This window comes from Protopterus annectens, chromosome 7.part0 (assembly GCF_019279795.1).
Source record: "Protopterus annectens isolate FY-2018-M chromosome 7.part0, PAN1.0, whole genome shotgun sequence".
NCBI lineage: Eukaryota > Metazoa > Chordata > Ceratodontiformes > Protopteridae > Protopterus > Protopterus annectens.
Window position 1 is genome coordinate 1,350,539,247 of NC_056739.1, and position 18,591 is coordinate 1,350,557,837.

Sequence of the window (18,591 nt, forward strand, 5' to 3'; positions counted from 1 at the left end):
CCCCTAACCGCGATAAGCCGAAAGACACAACAACAACAATAACAGGTAGTTACTAAATATGCATTCTAGGAGTTCACAGAGCAGCCTAGCCCCATTTCCCAATTGCCCAAAGCACTGTCCATATAAATGACTTGCTCAAAATCACATTAGTAAATCAAACCCTCAGCCTCCATTTGCCTACTGTGCGATGCTCCACAACTCCCTTAACACCAAGTGCAATATTTTGACACCTTATGATGACTAAAATGAGTTGTGGGGCCTTCACAGTCTTTTTCTCACAAGAGGAGTTTGAATATAAAATAATTCGGAGTAAGATACCTTAAGAAAGGGTAAAAAAAACTCTAATGTCTTCAGATATATGTTTTGATACTTATTCTTGTGAGAACCACAAATATTGCAGCTATGTTTGTTTCCAACAGTCCCCATTATTTCATTCCCAGTGTTTATACTCCTTGTAGTTTATGGGACTGAATGCATTTATTGTGGTGCATTTTAGCTTGGTAGAACAGCAATTATTAAATAGTATATATGAACATACTTATACTATTAACAAATTAAAAAAATGAAATCAGTGTCCTTTATAGGCATTGTTGAATATATTCTGGTTTTAAGAAACCTTTTTTAAAATCCTGGAAAGGGTCATGATAGATGTAAGGGAGGTGATTTGGAATTTTCTTAATGGTAAGTAATAGCAATGTTAATAACACCTCACTGCTAGATTTAAATAAACAATTTTGCAATGTATTTTAAATGGAAAACTCCTTATTACACTGACTTCTGTCTTCAATATTGTCTGAAGTGTTTTACTGGATATTTTATATCAGGTGGATCAAATTTGATTTGTTTTAGTGTGTTTATACTCTACACACACATATGTGGTATACAACTCACTTTTTGTGCATTTTCCACACATGGGGTTGGGCTGTCACATCAGTAATAACGATCAAGTATATATTACTTGCAATGCTTTCAGACCAGTGGAATGAAGTTCTACAAGAATAAAAGTGCTCAGTGAAATCCGCTTGCCAGTTTCAGCAATACATTTTATTTTGTTTCTTTTTATCCTGAAAAGTTACCTTTTTTACTACTGGATTATTAGCTCAGTTTCATTGTTCTTTATATTTTCAGATCAATCAATCAAAAACACACAGAAACCTAGGAACATAGTGCCCTCTTTAGTTAGTCTGCATTGCCTGCATGAATAAAAACAAGAATATATTTTGAAGATGTACTGAAATGTATAACACCTATGGCATGTGACTATACAGGACAAGTGAGAAACCATGCAGATTCTCTATGCTATACATAGGACTAAACTGAGGAAAGTTGTGAAGGGTTCTAACAGTTTATACCTTTCTGTGCTTTCATTTTTCAAAATTCAGTATTTGAAAATTCCTAGGACATTTTGAAACAAGTCAGTGTGTTAGATCTTTGACATAACTCATATGCACATATATGTACCTATGGTTTACATTCAGGTGGTTGCAAATTCTGGTGACCAACTGAAGTAGGGTTCAACACAAGCAATCAAGTATTCATAACATCGCTGAATGTTGGTATGTTTGTGTGTGAGACTGCAGTACAACAGAGTTTGGGAATTTGCCCTTTCCCCATTGTGCTGTGATCTCAGAGATGTAACACGTAAGTTGCAGGGAGAGTAAGGAGTGCAGGAGAGCTTGACACTACAAAAAGCACTTTTTTGTACATTACTTTGTGTTAAGGACTAGTTGGATGATAAGCTGGTATTCACTGCAATTCTGTTTGTTAGGTTTGGGTATGAAGAAGTGTTTTTACAATCATTTGATATATACCCTTAGATATAGGTACAGGTGATTCTGTCAATTAGACAGCTTAACAGCTAGTACACTCACCTCTGGTGCAGAAGGTTGTTGGTTTTATTGCCACACCAGACAGCTGGATTAATTTTCCAAAACTGACAGTACAATGCAGCATAACGTAGGTGCTGCACTCCTGAGAATGCTGTCTTTTGGATGTGACTTTAAAAACAGGCTCCATCTGTCCAAGTTACAGTAGCTCAGGTGGATATAAAAGATTCCACAGCACTTAATGAAAAGAACAGAGTAAGTATCCTGGTGCCCTGGCCAAACTTCCCCTAGTCAAGTATGAATACCACCTTGGGTCTCCCCTGAAAAGAGGCTATTGGCCTAGTGGGGCTAACTTGGTCAATAAAGTATAAATACATAAATAAAAAATATTTGGGCTACATAACCTGTCAAATTCTGAGGGCAGGATCTACGGAATCAAGCAAGAGCAACTGATGCACCCTTTATAGAGGTCTCCTTGTCATGGTTCTGCAACTTTGGATTTAGTATATGCAAGTTAGGAAGTGTGGGGGCACAGTTCCCATGCCAGTGAGGTATGAAGGCATAGCCCCCAAAGAAAAACGTATGTTGGTGGTGTTTATGTGACATACTTATTACTGATGGCAAAGTATGTCCTGCGTGTTCTGTTTGCAACCATGTTTCTTTTGTTGGCATGTCTTGTCAATATACTACGTAGTCAATATGCTGCCAATGATGAAGTGTGTATTGATGTAACAACTCATTATATACGTCTAAGATATACATACAAATAGATAAATATAGATATACAGATAGGACACACACACACAAATGCTGGAAAAGAATAATTCTTTAGGTGTGTACTTTTAATAATGGCTGTATAAACATTAAACAAACATTAAGCAAAGTCCCCTACCTTGTTGACTTTAACCCCCTCCTTTGGAGTCTGCTTTGTTACAAGATTGTACCCAAGCATTTGTTTTGCTAGCTGTCCAACAATGTTACAACTAAGGAAGAAATGAAAATGTGAACACAATAATTATTACTAAAGTTTGAGTTAGACTGCAACCAAACAAAAAAAGTATGGCATGCTCAGATTTATTTTACTATACAACAAAGAAAATACATACTCCTTAGTTAAATGCACTCCCCCTTTCAGTCCACTGTTGAAAACACCCTTTCCCCTTCCTCCAGCCAGTATCTGAGCCTTCAGTACAATTTCTCTCGCCTCTGTAAAAAAAAAGGGAAAAAAAAGTAACATGCAACTGTAACTAATCAAAATAATCACTTCAGAACTCCTTAAACATTAAAGTATCTACTAACAGTGAAAATTTTTAACACTACTTAATGTATGTTGGTGTCAGGCACTCATAAGGCATACAAGCTCCCTTGTCTACCAGTAATTTAGTGCACAAGGGCTCCGGGCCTTGTCTCTGCCAAGGAGCAAGGTCCGAGCCAACAGGTAGTCAGCTACCGCAATTTAAGCCAGTGTTTCTGACTAATCAGATACCATACTAGAGTATGTCTTTTTGTTTTGCAGATTACAGCAGGTATTCACAGTAAGACGTTGTCCTGTTCGATTCTCAGCTAAAGAGTCTTCTGTGTGGAGACATGCGTGAATGGGCATAACTTCGTTGAAGGTTGTGTGTCAGGCCTGGCAAATCCGTATGTAAAAATCTACTGCCAATCATTAGCGGACCAGAGTTCCGCTGTGGCGACCCCTAACTGGGAAAAGCCGAAAGATACAACAACCGCAGCAGGTATTATAAACAAACTGTTTGAACAGTGGTGCAGCATTTAGTATTGTTGCTTCATTGCGCTTAGTTTACTGGTATGATTCTCAGCTGGGGAGCCATCTACATGCAGTCTCTGCATCCTTCCTGTGTGTGTGTGGATTCCTGTCATAGACGGCTCAGGATTAGTTGCACTGCCTTCACCATTCACTGTGGTGCTGGAGTCTTGGAGCATTTAGGAAGGAAGATTCCACACACTTACCCTGAGTGAAGGAGGCCACTCCTCCCCTTCTTATTGACAGCTTGCTTCTCGGCATCAGTGGCACAACAGGTAGCAAACTCACCTTTGGTATAGAAGGCTATGGGTTCTATTCGGATGGGAGTTGGTATAATGGTTAAGGTGTTTACCTTACAGACAAAAGGAACAGGGATTGAAGGGGAAATTGACTAGGCTTAAAATGGCTCACATGGGCAGCAACCCTAGTACTTGCTTATGAACCTATGAAGGCCTAGAAACAGACAGTCAAAGATGCTTGCCTCTCAAACAGAGAGGCTTGAAGGGCAGAAGTACAGACTTTTGGTGAATACTGTTTGGAGAAAAGCTGTGGATAAACTAGAAGATCCTATGGACATGGCTGAAGGCAGCTTATCCTGAGGTGTAATGGACTGTTGAATTCTGGGAAGAGACTAACTTGAACTGTAAGTGGCATGAACTTCTTCACACTGTAAATAAAAAGCACTTAAATCTACTGCAGAGTCTCTAGTGATTGTCAAATACTACATTACTGACTGTTGCTACTATACTGGCATTGCAGAAAAAGTTACTCCATTAGAAACAGCTCAGCTGTCATGAATTATAACACAGAAAAAAAATCACACTACGTTACTTCAAAAATCATTACTAAACTACACAAAATACAAATAATGCACTCACTTTTTTGTTAACCAAGAATACAATTAAGACAAAGCTAACAACCTTCTTTAAAATATGAAAAGAGTTCAGCAAAATACCAACTTTAGAGAAGAAAACTGGCACAAACTACAGATGAAACAGCAAAGATAAAAACAATGTATAAACATTAATAAAATGTTTGGTGTTTTTACTATGGCATCTGTAGCAAAATAAAATAATTTGAGATGAGGAGTGGGGTTAAAAAATATCAAGAAGTCAAAAACAAGAACATTAACACAGTTCGAAATTAAACAATGTTATACTTGACATTACCACAGGCTGGTATGAAGAATGTGACATATCTCAAAATGTATGCACAACCCAGCTGATAATGACTTCCATGTCTCCATTCGCTCATTTATGATAAGCACATGAATGACTTCAAGACCTTTAATCTACTCTGTGAATATTACCTCTTCCAGCAACCGTTCATGGATTGCAATACAATTACTGGTTTTCCCTTCAAAATACTTCTTGTACACTCCCTCCAAATGTTATAAGCTGACACTGACTAGGCAGCTAATAAGGGGCTTCACTGAAGCTTTATCTGTTACAAGCAAAAGTACTATAAAGATGACATGCCATCTCTGCCATTTAGTCATTCTCAGTCTAAGCTGGATGTAACGTACCAACCTGTTTGAAAGGAGGCATATGCTCTACAGAAACCCTGTCAACCTGTCATGCATAGCGATATGCATGTATCCATGAGGCTTTTTTAAGGGAAGTAGAGTTGAAATTATGTGCAGTTTGGAAAAATGTACATGTAGACCAACATTCTAATCTGAAGTTAGAATTCCTTGCCTGCAAAGACATTCATTAAACATATAATTAATTATGTCAAAGCAAAAAAAAAAAAAAAAAAAAAAAAAAATTACCTCCATGACATGCCTGATAAACATTGGTAATTTATCACCAAACAGTAAAGATATTGTTCTAATGCAGAGTTTTATGAAATAATCAGGAAAAATAAATTAATGTAAGTAATTCCGCTTTATAGTTCAGGTTTTAATGAATTTTTAGTGACTTATCATGGGCAACAACAAAAGCAGATTATACAATGTATAACAAAGGTTTTCTGCCATGTTTCTTGATGCAGCGTACAGAAAAGTACTTATTATGCCCAAAGCCTCAGACACATAAACACAAACATTTAAGAAAACAAAATTCTTGATAATTTTGTTTACTTGTTAATCATTTAAGTAAATTGATTTTTCATGAGCTCTTTTTCAGTAGCAAAGGTAGGGTGTATTGATATACACTCCTATTTTGTATAATAAAAAACTGCAAGAAAGACCCGACCAAACTAGAATCTTCACTGTGTAATATCTTAAACCTCATGCAGTAGAGGCCTATGGGATATATGCAAATGACCCTTTTACGACACAGCAGTACTACATGGCTTCTGAAAATATGTCAGTGATTTTATTTTTCAGCCTTTACTGGTGCATTAAGACCAATAAATCCACACTTCACTAACTGCGAACATGCCATATTTCGCCCTTTTCTGAGCTTGTCAATACAAGCATATTGTTTGGCTATAGTTTGGAAACACAGAGCTAAAATCAAAGAATGATGTCCATAAACATTGAGGGGGTCTACTTTAATTAAACAAAAGCGCAATCTGTCGAATACGAATCCGTCGACACAAACAGCGAAACGCGACAACGTCAAACACGCAAAACCGCAAAATCTAAATCGAAACTGCAATAGTTAGCCAACCCCACTGCCTGTAACATACTACCTACGCAAACACAACAACAAAAAACACATACATACACTAACCAAAACCCTACTACTAACCCTAAATTAAAGCACCAAAACCCCACTTGTAACCCTACACAAAACCCCACATACACAACTATCTATGCACTACCCTTAACCCCTCCCTAACCCTAAGGTCCGTAACTACCGCACACTTACCCTAAAGAACTATACCCACACAAAGTAAATATTCCACACACATACACTTAACAAAACCCTACACCAAACCTTACATACATTACCTATCTGTGCACTTACCTTAACAGGCACCTTAACCCTAAGGTCCGTAACTATCGCACACTTACCTTACGGAGCTATACTGCAGACGGGCCAACTATGACAATTCAACATTTCTGATTTCGTTATTTAGTGCGTTTGACGTTTCTGCGTTTCACTGTTTACGTGTTGACGGATTTGTATTCGACGAATTGCAATTTCGTTTAATTAAAGTAGACCCCATTAAGGTGCCTGCAAAACAATCCAAACAACATCCAAACCAAAGGGTAAGTAGCTTACACAGACAAATCATGTTCTGTGGGAAGAAGCAATCCATCCCACTTAACCCTTGTCCTTTTCCTCTCCCAAATAAATTCCTTCACCTTTTTTTTTTTTTTTTTTTTTTTTGTAATTATGGCCTACAGTTTCTCTGATGGTTGATGAAATATGCCTGACCTGTACACAAAACTAAAGGGATTATAAACATTTTCACTACTTCTATCTTACTATACATATTCATAATCAGTTACTTACTTCCATCCTCTCAATTACTGTATTATCTTTAGTTGAGTCTCTTTCCACATATCCTTGGCTGCCATAATAGAATCCTTTTTAATCCATACACCTAAACACTTCATCTTATCATGTGAGAATAATATTATCCTTTACTGGATTTATTACAAATTAGTACAAAAATATTATCAACTGTGAATAAAGCTAAATTTTTCTTGTCTACCATTCTGGTTATATCCTTGCATGTGAGTCACTTTTATTTGCTAGTGGCTCTAAGCATAAAGCAAATAATAAAGGCAAAGAGGACATTCCACCTTGCTCCTCTGTTGAAACAAATTTGTCAGAGAAAAACCCTTCTACTTTAATTCTTGCATCTGGCCTTTCATATATCCTCCTAATTAACTATATTATTCCATCAGGGAATGCAAATGCTGCCAGTGCCCTACTCAAAATCCCAGCTTATTTTTCTTTCAATGAAGACCCACTGACAATAGTGACCTTTTTCCTTTACACAGAGATTTTCCTGAGGCTAGAAAAACTGTGAGACTAGAAAAGAGTAATAAATACAAAGTATAAGTTAGTATTAGCATTGAAAAGACAATACAGTACAAAGATAAATACAGCACAGAGTGAAACAAAAGATATTACAGATGAGCAGGGAAGGGAAATAAATCAAGAAAATTAAGAATTTTTGCATGGAAATGTTTACATAAATACTTCTATACCCATATGAGGCTTGAGAAAATGTTCCCACAGGCAAGAAGCATATGTTGGATATGTGATGGTTCAGAAAGTGGTTCTTGAGATATATATTCCAAGAATGCAAGGAGTTACACTATGACTTCCACAATATGCTAAGTCCTGTACTTGGAAGAACACTTAACCTCAGTATACAGAATGTTTTGTTCAGCTGGAGGAAAATAACATGCACCAAGAAGTGAAAGTGTTTCTATCTTTATTGCTGATAGTGACTAAGAAACATATAACTGGAAAACGGCAAAAAAGGCAAACCATCAATAAGACAGAGGGGAAAATGATTACAAAATATGGAAATGAAAAATATTAGAGATCAGAAACAACTTCATAGTAAGAAAATGGGCTGCATAGGATGCTGTACTGCTTGAAATGGATGTTGGCATGGAACAAAGTACCCAAGATGTATAGTTATTTAATACAGCAGAATACAATACAAGGTGAAAAGTCACTGGTCCAGTCAATAAGACTTTTAACAAAGTGTAAATAAAATAACATTGTAACTTATTCCTGATCTCAAGTTAGACGGTAAATAATCTGTTTTTTTTTTTTTAATGAGGAATGTTAGATCAAAGATGGGATTAAGACTGAATAGAGCAGCTGACTATAACTGGATTTAAGTTATTAACAACTGAATGTAAGCAATGACGGTCTGATATGAGGCTGATTTATTAGTGTTGGATAAACATACAATAATAAAATAGCTGCATCAGCAATCAGTGCCAAAATAACAAGTGCACCATGCATGGTTATTGCACATATTGTAAACTGAAAAATATTGCTAATACAGTATTTATTTTTCTCCAAAAATACTTTGAACAGTCCATCACAGCATTACAAAGGCACTTCTATTCTAATATGAATGCAAGCATTTCCTCCTCCTCCTCCTCCATTCACTACTGATCACACACATAGTGGCATCTTCTTGGGTAAAACTGTCCAAGATATGCTAGACAACCACAGAGAAAATGACAGAAGCAAGCTAGAAGTAAAACAGTCCTTTGTCCAGACACAGGAACAAGTCTAGCAAGGTTCAATACACTATATTTTCTATGCTACAGCAAAAACTGGTACATTAATAAGCACTTAAGGACAACTCATTCAGTATATCACAGACATGGAATAAGGATCATTTAATAACACCAATTAATAGTCAAGTGTCTGAAACCTTGAATCAACTGAAATACTGCTAGTGCAAAGTTTATCAATTTTACTGAGGCATTTTCGGGGGGGGGGTCCTAATTCTGAATATCCAAATCAAACTACTGCCTCAAATCCACCAACATTCCGAACAAAGCACCAGGCACAAAGAATAAGATGCTGATAACATTCCACACTTATTTTAATGAACCAGTTTGAAACACTTTAAAAACAAAACTTTCACACTGGTTCAGTAAAATACATGTGGAATATTATCAGCGTCTCATTCTTGGTGCCTGGTGCTTTGTTTGGACTGTCAGTGGATTCTAACTTCAGTGGTTGTTTTATCTTAACTTTTCACAACTGTCGTGCCTAGTTATGTACAATGTGGCGAATGATTATTGATCTCCACCGCAGACAGAACCTCTTTCTGTGTATGTATAATGCGGAGAATGATTATTGCTTTCTACCGCAGATAGAACATCACTCGATGTCTGGAATTTTTTTGAAGAATGATTTTTTTGAAATATGATATATTAACCAATATTGCTGTGTACATGGAGCAGGTGTCTGCTCTGCCCCATTCTATAATAAGCAGATCGGAATATGAGGGCATTGCTATGTCTGTGAATTATGCGTACTAAATGTGCTTTTAATAGGTTATGTTCTTAACAGGTCATGTTTGCGTTGTTTAAAAAGGTTAAGATGATTAGAGCATAAGCTATGCATGTATTGAGGTTTGTTTTGTTATGTAGTTGTTTATGTGTATGTCGTTGCTATTTTTCACATAACCAAAGGGAAACTAAACTAAATGCACTGCAGTGATCAAGAAGAGGGAAGTAATTTCCCATTAACTGGCTAATTACTGTTATAATGGAATAATTGCCTTATTGATAACAACTGCTTGTAATGATATGTATAAAAGGAGTTAAGTTGGGTATTTTAAATTGTATCTGAAGAAGCATGCAAGACGCATGTGAAAGCACTTATTCTTTGTCTTATCGATTGGAATAAAAGGATTTATACTTTTTGAAGAATCCAGTGCTTCTCGTGGTGTGTCCTGATAGTTTTGTTTTGTAATTGTAAACCTTGAATCAACTGAAATACTGCTAGTGCAAAGTTTATCAATTTTACTGAGGCATTTTCGGGGGGGGGGTCCTAATTCTGAATATCCAAATCAAACTACTGCCTCAAATCCACCAACGTTCCGAACAAAGCACCAGGCACAAAGAATAAGATGCTGATAACATTCCACACTTATTTTAATGAACCAGTTTGAAACACTTTAAAAACAAAACTTTCACACTGGTTCAGTAAAATACATGTGGAATATTATCAGCGTCTCATTCCTGGTGCCTGGTGCTTTGTTTGGACTGTCAGTGGATTCGCGGCAGTGGTTTGATTTGGTTATTTGCGCCTGGACTCTGCTTTCGCCACTTTGTTTATATAATTCTGAATATGGCAAATATGATCCATGGAGCAGAGAGACTGAAAATAAGAATATGGGGAATACAAGTTAGGTGCAGGTCATTGAAAGACAAACTCTGTGAAACACAAAGCACTGATAATTTTGGAGCAAGGCACAAAGCAATGACAAAAAGAAAAATAAATATTTTTTTTTATTTTAAAATTGCAGGACTCAAAATTATGGGTCTTGTACTTTTGACAGTGAAACAACTGAAACCTATCATGTTCAAAAATACTCCATTCTAGGGCAATTCTGGGTAGTAGTTTGACAGTCCTCAACAGTTTCCAGAAATGGCTAACATGTGACATGTGAAGCCATATAGCTCTAGTTGAATAACTGAAAACCCTTTATGAACAGCTCTGTGCTATTCATCCCCAACTCCTTTTCCCATTTTGCACATGGGGTCAGGGTGTCAATTCAGCAATAATAATCATCTTGAGCCAAGGTTTACACCATCGGGTGGCTATCCCTGTCACTGTAGTTCATTCTTACCACTCACTCGCACACACACTCTCACCTATGGCCAATTTAGAGTGTCCAATCCACCTACCACACATCTATGGAATGTGGGACGAAACCCATGTGACTGCAGGGAGGACATGCAGACTCTGCACAGAAGACACCCCATCAGAGAATCAAACCGGAGAACCTCTTGCTGTGAAGTGACAACACTAACCTCTGGACCACCATGGCCACTCCAAATGAGTAACAATTAAGTTGTGCACTAGCACAATTTCTCTAAGAAGTAACAGAAGGAGGCACACAGAGTTCAGCACAGTCAGTGTGAGGTATTTGCAGGGTGTGAGTATTATCACATTCATTAATATTCATGATATAGTTCTTTAGCATGCAGCCACGGATCTCTCTCTGCATCCCACAAGTAATGTAGACATATTCTCTGCGATTCCTGGCAGGACGCTGTGTTTTAATGCCAGGAAGAGAATCAACAAGCCTGTTATAGTTTGGAACTTGGCACCTTGAAATGGGCCAGGCTTTCCTTAGCAATCACTGGCTCAATGCCAAATGCAAGCCTTTACGTGAGGCTACTGTCACCCTGGAGTTTTCAATTTTGTAGCGTTACTGGCTTGGAAAGGCTGGTGGAAGGCTTGCCATCTTTTACCATACTACCACTGGCATGAATGAGGTTAGAGATGGTACTTCCAACTACTCCTCTGAATGTGCCATGACAGTGGAAGCAGATTGTCAGTACCTCCCTGTCTACCATCAGTGAGGTACAGCAAGGATATTCCTTCAGAAATGTACTCATTTCCTTGTCTTTGTCTTTTTACCACCAAGTGGTTGATTCTGAGTGAGCTCGGCATTTAGGTGGGTGAGGATTCAGTAATCTTTTCTGTGCTAGTGAATGATTCAGGTCTGCACAGGTAGTTTTACCTCTGCTACACATGGGCATACGCTGAATTTGGTGTTCCAATTTGGTGTCACAATCAGTGATTTATTGGTGTAGCCAGTCATTTGGTTTGACAATAGTCTTATTCACTTTCTGGAGAATTTGCATAGAGAGGTGCCCTCCTAGATCAGGGTCTGATGGTCTTGTGGAATTCCGAGCTGTGATGCAACTGATGACTGATTTATATGATACATCAGAGTTCTCAAGAGTTCAGTGTAAATAATGTTGATTATACTGCTGAAGTCTTTAATAAGGTTATGACAGCCTCTGCTGACATCCTGGCCACAAAGAGAAGTATGCAATTTTGTTGTCTTATGGCACATGAGTCACTGTACGGCCTTGATCTCACCTAAAGGATGATAGGCTTCATTTGGAAAATACTTGCCTGATAGATGGAATACTGTTTGCCTAAAAGAAGCCTACTTTTTGTTGAGAGATCTTAGCAGTGAAACTGACCAGCTGCATGCTGATGTATGGTTAGCAGGCTTAGCAGCCCAGCTGCCTTGCCATCTAGAGATCTTTAGCTATTAAAGAATGCAAGTTTTCTGACCAGTACCTCACGACTAAGCTCAACTCCATCAGCTCTCCTGTTGGCTATGGTTCACTCATATGGGGTTTTCAGTGGTCTAAAACTCAGTGTTCACCATCGTACTCTTTGACTGAGTTTGATATTCCTGATTATAATGAGTTTGCCACTTTGATTTCCAAATGTTCAACCATCTTGGTGATTGGGGCCTTGCCGAAACAAGCTTAAAACATCGTCCTTGAAGGCATCATACCTTTTCCCTTACCAGCTTACTGTCTCTTATGGATCTTGTAGTTCCACCACTATTATAAATGACCTCAGTCACTCCTAGCCTTAATTAGTGGCTGATGATCTGAATAAGTATAGGTCGAATCTCAATAACACTTTGCTGATAAGATTCTTGAGAAGGCTGTGCATAAGCAGCTGGATTCCTGCTAAAGTTCAACAAGATCTATTCCATACTCCAGTCTGGTTTTCAGTCCAGACATTGTTTAATACTTTACCAAAGGCAACATTTGTATAATCTCCTTTTAGCTAGAGACAACCACTATTATTTTAGCTTGGTACACTTGGATTCCTCTTCAGCATTTTACATGGTGGATTGCAAAACTTTGATCAACCATCAGATTTATTACTGTGCTATTTCATGTCATTTGACAGAGGTTTGCCTCTTTTCTTTCTGGCCATAATTAAAGAGTTGTGTCTGGAATTAAAACTTCCTTGCCTTTCCTCCTGACATGTAGTGTGTTCCAAGGTGCACTTTTCATTCCACTATTTTCAATGTATACATGCTACCTGAAGACACTATTCAAAGCATGCAGTTCAACTGTCACACTGTTATGTTGATGACACTCAGCTGTAAAGAAGTTGTTCATGCTGTCAACTAAGGACAGTATTTGATGGAGAGGGTCAAACTATCATTACGTTGATGACATGCAAGAATTTAAACAAACTTGCTTTAGACTTGGAATGCATCTATAATTTTATGACTGAAAATCTGATGAAACTCAGTACCGCCAAGAAGACAGTTAAGAACAATCATGCCACCATTAATACTTCTTCATTTCCAGCCTTTTCCCTGGATGTTATTTTATACTGGTGACAGACTGGAGCAATTGTGAGTCAGTTGAGTTTGAATAACAACACCCAATTTATAGTCATCTTCAGAGTTAGTTAACCATAGGCCAAAAGTGCTGGCCTGAAGATCTGAGAAACCTATGCTAAATATGAGAAGGCTAAAAACTGAGCCCTGTGGTGCACCACTGGTAACTGTTTTACTTTCAGAAGTGGGACCTGATGCTCTAACCACACGGGTTCTGTCACACAACCAGACAGCTATCTCTTGGACAATATTAAGGATTTAAGCACAGCTTTATTTATTTATTTTTATTTATTTAGCATTTGTTTACCCAGAAAGTCAAACTTGGAATGAAGCCAATTTTCAGCGAAGGCCCAGGGAGAAACGCTCCAGACGCATATCTTTGTAATGTGGGAGGAAGCCAGAGCAGCAGGAAACCCACATGAATGCAGGGAGGATAGGCAGACTCCACAAAGAAGGCACCCTAGCTGAGAATCAAACCGGAGAACCTCTTGCTGTGAGGCAACAACGTAACCATTGCACCACTGCACCGTCCAAATCTTAGACTGACAAGTTTATTAATAATGCTTGCATGGGGAATAGTGTAAAAGACCTTGCCCAGGTCTAGATATGCTGTATGCATAGCATAACATTTATCCACTGCTTCAGTTACTTTTTCAAAGAAATTAATGAGGTTAGAGAGGCAGGACTTTCCTTTGATAAAGCCAAACTGATGAGGGTCCAGGGTTAAGATATTTTCAATGTCTAGATTAATGAAGTCTAAGATAATGTGCTCCATAGCTTTACATATGAGGCTAGTGAGACTAAAGGGTCTAGTTACCAAGGTCTGTGGTTGGGCCACCCCTCTGTAATAGCTAAAAGAGGGAAGAACCCTTAGATGTTTCCTGATGAATGCAAGGATGGAGAAATAAATGTAGGCCATAATAACCAACCTCAGCATAAAAAGCAATTGATTGCCAGCCCCCCCCCCGTCGATGACCTTAAGATGCATGCAATCCATGGCTCAATTGGATTAGTCTGGGGGAGGAAGTAGAAGGAGCTGTTAGACCTGGTGATGACAGGAGCACTGGGATAGGTGGAATGACTGAAGTGGGGGGGGGTTAATTCATCAGCATTTCAAAAGCAATACATACTCATCTAATGCAACTTCTCCTCTTGCTCAACTCTAAAGCTACTGGTCTTGTGGGCTTTCTTATCCCTCAACAGAGTGCAAGAAAAGTCCTACCAAGCTATAGTAAGACAATTCTGACATAAATGTAGTTCTGAACAACCCAGACATGACTGCAACTGCATAAGCATTCCAGCACATGTATGGCCTTTTTCAACAGATCGCCAAACAAGAAATCCTTTCAGAGCTGTGCATTAACAAAAAAATAACATTACAGCAATTCACTATCTTAGTTAATTGAAAAGTTAGCAAGCAATGATTCTAAAACAGTTAGACTGCATCACATACCTAGGAACACAAATAATTACAAAACTGCACACCACACTAATCAAAAATAATGTCATTATTACTTTCATAAAATTTAAATCAATATATCTGGCAATGTTTAAAATATGAGGTTAAAAGAAACAACATTACACCCTATTGCTTTTCATTAGAAATGGTGCTTTGAGTATGCTTTCTTAATAAGTTTGGTAGCTGAAAATTAAAATTTTATTTGCTCTGATAGTACTGACTACAGTGAAATTGAAACCTGTTCAATACTCAGCAACTTGAATGAGGTATAAATATTCTATAATAGGAAAAGGACAAAAATACACCCTGTCTACGGACAGCAAGGCTACTGACTAGCTCTCTACTGCTACATCCAATACAGTACTAATGAAAAACAATAACAAAGCCAAGCCCATTTTCAAAGAGTTTATTTCTACACACTACTCCAGAAATAGGTCTCTGTAAACTGGTTCACATTTAGAATGCAATAATAATTTACAATATTTTCATTTGTTTGAATGAATGTCCTATATGAGAGTTACAAGTTTAGCTTTTTCTATTACCTAGCTTTCAGAAAATTTTAATTCCTTTAATCTTTATTTTAGCAATGCAAATGACAGGGTTAACAAATGTGATGAGCTTGTCAGTCTGACATTCTGGACACCAGAAAGTGCTGAATGAACCACACTGCCTTAAAATACAAAACCTTAAACTACACAGCAATGAAAGTTACTGTGGAATAAAAATACTAAAAAACTTTACAGGCAAAAGACAAATCCACTGTATTCAGAGGTAAAGACAACTGCCAAGAATTCTGGATAGCATGGTGGCAACTGTATGTGGGCCTGTTATTGGTGGTATTTTCTTACTCTACTGAATGGAGATTTCTGAGGGTACAATATAAGAAAGACACTGGGCAAGTACTTAGCCCTTTTCATGTAAGGGAATAACTTCTATACAATCTCTTACAAGCCCACGCATTTCTATAAAAAACATGTAATTACATGTAATTAATGATTTTTCACAAGTAGATGGCAGCTGTTCTTCCCAATATGGGGATGTAATAAGAAAAAATATACAGGAAATGGACTAAATCAAGAGGGAATAATGGAAAAGAGCCAACATATGAATCAACTTTTAATACTTGGATGGGAAACCCACGATTAAAAAAAAGTTTCATAGGTAGTTACTAGGCATGCAGTCCAGGAGACCACTAATGAACTTAGCTCAAATTTCCCCATAGCACTGTCAGGTTAAGTAACTTATTCACGGTAACACAGCTGACAAAGACTGACTGAATCAAACCCTACATCCACAGATGATAAAACAAAAAAATGTTAAGCAGTTTTCTATGTTTCATCTGTACTCTTTTCAGTTCAGATTGGCAACTGCGTACACATTTGGTTGAAACTTTTCATGCTACACATCAGAAGAAAGGGAGGATTACATCTCAGTGCCTCAGACTAACTGTTAAGAGCTTCACTTGCAAAATTGATCAATCCCTGAATGTAAGAATGAGCTGGACATCACTGACTACAACGTGTACAGGGGATGGCAATAAATAATCTTATTCAGACCGAATATTGATGAGACAATGGAGCCAGACAGGCTACTTTCCAAAACAGTAAAGTACTATTTGGAAGTACCAGCTGCACCACTTCTGTTTATAGAATTGCTCTGTACAGAAATTGCTGCAGGTAATTATAAGAAGATATATATATATATATATATATATATATATATATATATATATATATATATACTTACTGCCGCCAAAACTAATGGTAAGGAAGAAACAGAATATCTTTACATCAAGAGTGCCCACTAATGTTTTCAGAATATTGGCTGAAGTACATACAATATGTACACAAAAAAAGTCTTTATTAGATAAAAGCAAGTTTCTGATGCATTGCAATCTTTATTTTTATATGTGAAAAAACATAATAAACCCAAATTTAAACAAAATGAATGCACTGGGTACCCACTGATAAATCAAGGACTGTAACAGGGAGATATGGAACTATAAAAGCATATGTGCGATTGATGGAAATACATATGAATTCCAAAACTGTGGCATCATTGAGTACTCCCCTACTTTGAGGTATAGTGATTTTTAGAGTTTATATACAAGTAGCAACATTGCGAGAAACACAACCACCCACATGAGGAAAGGTAGGGAGAGAGGGCAAAAACTTTTTAAAAGGTATAGGAGGAAGTTTCAGAACTTGCTGTGTTTTGGACAAACAACATTTTAATTTTCAAAGTGTCAGGACTTGTAATATTAAGTCAAACACTACTGGCATGGAACCAGATACACGAGGGGCTTATAGTATCTGTAAACAGTAAGATAAGCAAACAAAATAAATAAGAGCTTTTTAGCATTTGTAAATGTATAGCTGTCATAGACAACAGTAGTCATTGTATAAATACCCATATTTCTTTAAAGAAAACACCTGTAATCCTGTGAAGCTTAGTAACTAACGCAGATGGGATTCACACTATGATAAAACAACTACAGGTAAATATACTTGCATAGAAATATATATTTGAGAAACAGACACTTTAATAGCAAATCATAACATTTGGGGTATCTCACGCTACCATGATTCTGCTATGGACTGAAGCTGCAAAAGCAATGGCTTTTTTCCATCTCAGTATAGGACAATACATGCTTTCTTGGCACTGATGTAGGTGCAAGAATGGCTCCCCTTCTATACCGCATGTAGGTGCACATTCCCATCAATTCAGGAATACAGTTCCCTAAAATGGAAGGATGGATGAGACAAACAAATAGCTCTTCCTTTGCACAACTAAACGAAACTTAAAATATCATAAGCTATATATCACAGATATATAAAACTTTAAGCATCCATGTTCCAATAGAGAATGACTATGTTATGGGTAGGAAAATAAAAATTAAAATAAAAAAGCAACAGTAAGAGAATGAAATAATTAAGTGAATGAAAAGAAGGTGAGGTAATAGGAGCCCTAAAGACAAAAAAAAAAAAAAATCTTGACCTTGCTAAAAGCAACAAGGGTGCTTGTGTATATATGCATATGTGTATATATATATATATATATATATATCTATATATTATACACACACACACGCATACATATGTGTGTGTGTGTGTATATATATATATATATATATATATATATATATATATATATCTATAGGGCCTACATTAAATCACCGAATGCTTAAAAAAGTGAACGGTGACTGATCGACCCCATGTAAGCGAAGGCTTACAATGTTGAAGTGTCAGAACAGAGATTTTTTTCCAAGGGAAAAAAATTGCTGTTCCAACAAAAAAATAAATAAATAAATAAAAAATAAAAATGAATTTCAAACATTACATTAAGTACTCCCCCTACTTAAATATACCAACTCCGAGACCGCACTACAGTGCCGAAAATGGCAAAGTACCGAAGCGGCCATGCAAATTTTTTCCCAGGGAAAGAATTCGGTTAACAGCCGCTTCGATATTTTCCGTTTTCAGCCTTTTAAGTTCAACCAAGATGCATTCGAAAGAATGCGTCTTTGGACTTCTAATATAGACCCATATATAGATATATATATATATATATATATATATATATATATATATATATATATATATATATATATATATATATATATATATATATATATATATATGGGTCTACCTGATAATGCCGAAACTGCAAAACGCCAACAACGAGAACACCAACACCGGAAGATCGACAACGGAGATGATCGACAGTTGAAAATCACGACGCTGAGAACACCGACATGT

The 18,591-nt window shown here is 37.1% G+C and overlaps 1 protein-coding gene across 2 annotated transcripts in view; it reads right to left on the minus strand.

The window, feature by feature from the left end:
- Nucleotides 1-18,591, minus strand: part of SUCLG2 (succinate-CoA ligase GDP-forming subunit beta) — a 1,759,444-nt gene that overhangs the window by 917,179 nt on the left and 823,674 nt on the right. For both annotated transcript variants that reach the window (XM_044077963.1, XM_044077964.1), the window contains exons 3-4: nucleotides 2,933-3,032; nucleotides 2,719-2,809 (exon numbers count right to left, since the gene is read on the minus strand). In XM_044077963.1, the coding sequence (XP_043933898.1) occupies nucleotides 2,719-2,809; nucleotides 2,933-3,032 (191 nt within the window). The remainder of the gene's footprint in view (nucleotides 1-2,718; nucleotides 2,810-2,932; nucleotides 3,033-18,591) is intronic.